General features: G+C 41.3%; 1 protein-coding gene across 3 annotated transcripts in view; it reads left to right on the top strand.

Moving 5' to 3' along the window:
* The window catches only part of strip2 (striatin interacting protein 2), a 26,967-nt gene that overhangs the window by 18,025 nt on the left and 2,536 nt on the right, over positions 1–6,406 (top strand). For all 3 annotated transcript variants that reach the window (XM_035673994.1, XM_035674002.1, XM_035673986.1), the window contains 10 exons: positions 1,414–1,646; positions 2,656–2,721; positions 2,806–2,869; positions 3,200–3,271; positions 3,453–3,527; positions 3,734–3,831; positions 4,440–4,566; positions 5,531–5,631; positions 6,013–6,079; positions 6,182–6,286. In XM_035673994.1, the coding sequence (XP_035529887.1) occupies positions 1,414–1,646; positions 2,656–2,721; positions 2,806–2,869; positions 3,200–3,271; positions 3,453–3,527; positions 3,734–3,831; positions 4,440–4,566; positions 5,531–5,631; positions 6,013–6,079; positions 6,182–6,286 (1,008 nt within the window). The remainder of the gene's footprint in view (positions 1–1,413; positions 1,647–2,655; positions 2,722–2,805; positions 2,870–3,199; positions 3,272–3,452; positions 3,528–3,733; positions 3,832–4,439; positions 4,567–5,530; positions 5,632–6,012; positions 6,080–6,181; positions 6,287–6,406) is intronic.

The following is a 6,406-nucleotide window of genomic DNA, read 5'->3' as shown; positions in this document are numbered from 1 at the left end:
TGAGAGTGGTTGCTTTTGATTTTCTCATCTCACTCTCTGTAAGAAAGAGAATAAGCATTCTCCCAAAATGTTAAACCATTAAAAAAAGAAAAGAGAAGATTATATATACTTTTTACTACTTTTAAGTGTGAACCAGTCCTTTAGGATACATTAATACTTAATTTTGATCGATTCCACAAATGTTAGTGTTATTAGTTGTAAGGATTCTAACTGTATGTTTTCAGTGTGGCCAATATTTGATAAATCTAAAATAACTCTTGTTCTCAGCAGCTTTTTGTAATGCTTTGTCCGCAAGAAACTCACCTTATCTGTTCCCCTAAGACTACTGCTACAGCTATAGCTGCAGTCTGAACTTGGCCCATTATGTTCTCTGCAATTGGGAGATACTAAATCCTGCTGTGTATAGATGTAATGCATTGCAAAACAAATGGGAATAATGCAAACTTGGTGTACAGACACCAGTATATTGACCATAACTCAAAATGTCTTGACCTCTTCAAAATAAAAGAAGAGTTTCCTCTTTTGATTCCCATTAGATTGGTTTTAAGTTAACTATTTGACAGTATCACAAAGTATATAGCCTGTTTCAGCTTGTCCCAATTCTTAATTGAAGAGTTTGAATTTAATCTTTTTTTTAAAAAATGTATGGCTGCACTTCTCATCAAATGGAAATATCTAAATGTCTTTGGCATCATTTTATACACATTTCTAAAAACTTTGTGACGTATTTGTTATTTTTGGAAACTTTCCACTAGAGTTTCAAATAAAGTGGGTTTGACGACTGAAGAGCATGAGTTTCCTTGTTAAGGGTTTAAACATGGTTTTAAAATGACCTTATAATAAATAGTGGAGAGAGTTTTCACGTCTGTGAAGCCAGAGCTGAATTGCCTTAAACACGCAAGCTAGCAGTCTGTAGTAACTGTAAGCTTATGAGAAAATTACCCTACTTCTCACTTGATTTAATACATCAGTAAAAAGTTTCCTAATGAGTTTATGGTCTACCAAGTCTTCTTTTATACAGCTTGGTGTTCATTTTGTAAATGATGGTCCCATTTAAAGTAAAATAGACGAAGAAGCAGGGTATGCTTTAGTGCGTGTAATTTAACAAGTTGCTACCATGGCAAGTCCTCGGGTTCTCAGTCAATCAGGATAGAGGCAGCTCCACGCTCTCGCCCAAATATGGTCACCTCTGGGTCCAAAAAAACAAACGTGGCAACAAACTTTAAAAAATGGGTGACGTCACAATGGGTTTACACTTGGTTCAAGGTAATTCATGTTATCAAGTGTATGTGGTGGGTCATTTCGTAGTTTTAATTACTCCTCCGTGTGTGTTTATAGGTCATGTTACTCTTTACATTAGTCCTCTCAGTCCTCACAGTGCAGTTGAACACCTGTCCTCTCTCTCCCTCCCAGCCCCTGGTCAAGCAGGACAGCCTGGACACTTACAACGAGCGTGATCCCTTCAAGAACGACGACGCCCGGGATGAGGAGGAGGACCCCGAGGACACAGACAGCGGCATCGAGGGCGAGGTGGACCCCTTGGACCGCGATGTCATCATCCAGCCCCCGCCTCCTCCGCCTCCGCTCAGACCCCCCACAGAAAGGGTCAACTTCCCCAAGGGCCTCCCCTGGGCCCCTAAAGTCAGGTTAACTGCACAGTTTTCATTTCTGGTTTTACCTGCACTTAATAGTCTGAAGTAAACACACTAACTCTAAAATACTGCTTAAGGTTTTTATATTGTTAACAATACAAAGCTGCCATTATGTGCTTGTACTCTAAGTGCTCCAAAGTGCCCTCTCACAGTTTTAATTCTGCCTTTATTCAGGATAAATTACACTGATTATATCCACACATAATCCTGAAAGTCAGCAAGGAAGTGCTTAGGTGAGACCTTTCTATGGAAAATAATACGGCTACTCATTACTTTAGCTGTTGATAATCCCTGTCCGATCTTTTATTAGTTTAAAGGCTCTCATACCACAGAATAAAACCTCCGAATGATGCTTGGCCACCTGCCATTTTGACCACTAGAACAGAGAAAACTTCCCACCCACAACCACAACTTAACACCATTTGGCTGGCAGTTGGTGTCAGTTTCCCACCCTGAATCTTTGCCACCATTCAAGGAGTTAAAAAACAAAATTAGAAAACTCTGTTTTCTCTCCTCGCTATCATCTCGCAATACGCTCTCCATCTGTGTGTTCCAGCCAGTAGCATGTGTGTCCTCCCAGGGTGCTGCCGCTGCTTTTGGGACATGAATAAAGCAACTGAGAGAGGACACACACATTATATAGTACTGCATTTATCGTGCATTCATTATCAAAAAACCTACATTCTGTCTATCCTTTAGTGAACCTTATCATTAAGTGCGTTTACTGCAATGTCTGTGGATCCGGGTGCTGCAACAAACAGGGCTGATTAAGTGCCGATTAGTAGGAGGCTCTGAACCCTTCACACTCAGAGCAGCAGCAGTGTGACTGATGAGATTTGAGAAAGCTAATGCAGTGTGGTGTGCTCTTCTACTTTGTTTGTGTGGGTGTGTGCACACATGTAAGTGCTCCCTTGAAAAATAGTTGCTCATTGGTATGCAGGAGTGTGGCAGCAGGTGTTTCTCAAATGAATGTCAAATCTGACTGCAGCCTGTGTGTGTACAGGGAGAAAGACATCGAGCACTTCCTTGAGACCAGTAGGAACAAGTTCATCGGTTTTACTCTGGGAAAGTAGGTATTTCATCTGAGACAATAAAATATCATTTCATCTTTTTCTTCTTTCAGTCTGGGGTAATGATGTTCATTGTTTTGCAGTGATATAGATACTCTGGTGGGCTTGCCCAGGCCCATCCATGAGAGCGTCAAGACTCTTAAACAGGTGAGTGGGGACATCTCATCCTCTCATTTCTCACTCTCAGTCACTTATACACAGATCCACTTTTCCCGATGTCCTTCTTCTCCTTTGCTGTACCTCATTATTGCCGGAGTGTTTTTTCCTAATCAATACTCCCTTACAGCTAAGTACCCTGACATTGACATCCCGCTTTAAAAATCTATACTTCCTCTTTAAACAAACTGAGAATTGTACTTACACAGAGAATCACCCCCCGTGGTGTCATTTAGCAATGCTAATGAACACTTCTTCTAACACATTTCATATACATTTATATATCTATAAGTTCTTAGTTTCATAACGTCTCTTCCCCAGCACAAATATGTGTCCATCGCTGAGGTCCAGATCAAACGGGAGGAGGAGCTGCAACAGTGTCCACTGACTCTGGTCGGTAATTTCACCATGAATCTTTCTCTTTATTTAAAGCCACGCAGAAACATGAACTGAATATTTAACGTGGTGAATATTTATTAAAGATAGAAACAACGCTGTGTTCTCAGCCCCTGAAACGTGGGTGATCTGAGAATGTCGTTTGTGCGCACAATTTTATGTGTTTTGTGTCGTGTAGGGCGAGGAGGAGGTGGAAGAGACACCAACAGAGATGCTGTACCTCGGTATGCTTCCTAACCTCTCCCAATACGTGGTGAGTGGCCCATAATCTACTTCTGATTGGCATTATTGACCCTGGATTCACACTATTCTGCTGCCAAATGTGTTTTTGGAGCTAAACAATTACATGAACACACATTCATTATTAAGCATTCTTATGTCATCCAAAGCACATTTTAGCAACAAAATACGGATCTCAAACACAGCTGAGGCCTAATATTTAGTTGTTACTTGTGTCAGATTGCCCTCCTGAAGCTGCTGCTGGCTGCAGCTCCAACCTCCAAAGCCAAAACTGACTCAATTAACATCTTGGCTGATGTGCTGCCTGAGGAGATGCCGTAAGTAGAAAGACTGCTACAGTTTGTCTGGATCTTTTTTTCTTCTGATGGTGCTGTTTATATGCCTCTGCAGACATCTAGAGCCACATTCACATTAGGGGCTTGAAGATAAAATATACTTGTTGTGTTGTCAAATTTCACCACATTTTACAACTGCTGTTTGTTGAGCAGTAGATTGTTAATAAAAGGGTGTAATGGGAAAAATAAACCCTCTGAAAAGCAACATCTTTTCAAGTATCAGTAAGGAAAGTCTTCTATTTTTGGGTAGATGGAATACTATTGAAAATGCACTTATACTGGGATGTTTTTGGTCTGCAGTGTGACCTAGTTTTAGACTAGCTGACACTCGCCCAGAGACCTTAAAGACGACTCGAGACAATGAAAATCTGTGCTCTTTCAGCTTGGTTTGACGCTGTACACTTTTTATTTATCCAGCTGTGCCTGAGCATAACCTCAGATGCATCGTCAACAGATTAATCAGAATATCTGTTTTCAAAAGAGCGTGAACAGTCGGTCTCTTCATGGTTATGTTTTCCTCTTATTGAGGCAAAGCTGTATTATTATTAGAGACCTGAAGGCCTTACAGTTAGTGTTTGTGTGTCCTCCAGTATCACGGTCCTCCAGAGCATGAAGCTGGGAATCGACGTGAACCGCCACAAGGAAATCATCGTCAAGGCCATCTCTGCTCTGCTCCTGCTGCTCCTCAAACACTTCAAACTCAACCATATTTATCAGGTTACACAAATACACACACACACACCCACAGGCACCTCACATTACCATCCTCTTACATTATTCTCATTTTTCTCCACCTCACCTTCCCCCACACACATACACTAGTATCCATACACCTCCTCCCCCCCTAATTATCCGGTCGAGCGTGCCATTATTCCTCAAAGAGGTGGTCTAAAATCTGCTCTTTTTTTAAGGAGGATTTGTCCCTTTATGTCCTGTTTTATTTCCACAATCAGTTGAACATTGGTTAAGTGGAACAGGGATACTTTCTGTTCCTAGGAAGGGACATTCCTTCACACTCTTTTAACTGGCTGCTCTGTAGAGTTATAGTGGTAGCGCCCTCTGCTGCCACAAAAGCCGATTACATGTAGACGCGTTAGCAACAGTGGGAAGTCAAATTGATTAGTCTTGCACATTATATGACAGCTGCACAAATGTTGTCTTATAAGAGCTGTTTTTAATGATGCATGTTTTATATAAATCCTTCATCCAGGAATCATTACAAATATAGCACATTTTAAAGGAACCACAGTCGATAAAATACTGAAATATGAGCTCATGATAGATTCTGCAGCAGAATTGCTTCTGTTTTTTTTCTTAGTAAAGCTTCTTGGATGAGGTGAAGGATTTGTACAGCTGCTGCATGAGAACAAAAATCCCCTAGTTCTTGACCTTTACCCCCACACAGGAAACTCATCAATGATACAGGATTATCAGCTCCAGGATTATTTGTTTTGAGATATGGATTTTCCCTCCCAGGGTGAGCCCCATCGATATCATAATCAGAAATGTCCTTTATCTCATCTGAAAAGCACTTTCTGACCACAAAAGACGAATCATAACTAAGAAACAGAAATGTAAAACTTATTTCTTTATTCGTAAGAGTCACATTCTTGTCGTCGCTCTTTGCCAGACTGTCAGACTCACTAACTATTCTGCACTGCCGCCTCTTCTTTCCCTGCAGTTTGAGATTGTCTCCCAGCACCTGGTGTTTGCCAACTGTATCCCACTCATCCTCAAGTTCTTCAATCAGAACATCATGTCCTACATCAGTGCCAAAAACAGGTGGGATCATTTTCTCTTTCTCTGTGGCCTCGCAAAAAAGCACTGCGGTTCTGACCAGCTTTGTTTGGTGCATATTTACTGTACCTTTAAAAAAAAAATGTGCTCGACAGACACACAGGGTTTGTGTTTGAAGACCTGCTGGTAAGACAGGTAACCAAGGATCATGGGCAGGTTGCACAGATGGCATCGCAGCAGCAATGCAATGACACAAGATTCAGGTGTGAAAGTAAAAAATAACGTTAAGCCGCTGAGTCTTACTCAGCAGGGGGAATTGTCAGGACAACCTGTTTTAGCTCAGTTGCAGGCTGTCGAAAAGTAGACAAGACTTTATAAACTTTCTTTTTTAACTTTCTTGTGTGTTATTGTGTGTCTTTGTTGCAGTATATGTGTTCTGGACTTTCCCCACTGTGTGGTCCATGAGATGCCTGAGCTCACAGCTGAGAGCCTGGTGAGTCAAAGCGCTGTCACTGTGACGTCTGATTGATCCTCACTAATAAAGTAGCCTTCCGTGTGTATTTTATGATGACCTCGGTATGTGTGGGTTTTTTAGGAAGCAGGAGACAACAACCAGTTCTGTTGGAGAAACCTGTTTTCTTGCATTAATCTGCTGAGAATATTGAACAAGCTGACCAAGTGGAAACACTCTAGGACAATGGTGAGTAATTCTGCACCACTGCAAAAGCCTCATTGTGTGGCCTTAGGGTGGCACTTTCTGCTGGCTCCACTGTAAAACATACCTCATGTATCTGATAAATCATATTATGACGTTTTGAGT

Source organism: Morone saxatilis, unplaced genomic scaffold, assembly GCF_004916995.1.
Source record: "Morone saxatilis isolate NCDOM2014 unplaced genomic scaffold, NCSU_SB_2.0 Contig10, whole genome shotgun sequence".
NCBI lineage: Eukaryota > Metazoa > Chordata > Actinopteri > Moronidae > Morone > Morone saxatilis.
Note: the sequence above shows the minus strand (reverse complement) of the source record. Positions and strands in the feature narration are given on the sequence as shown.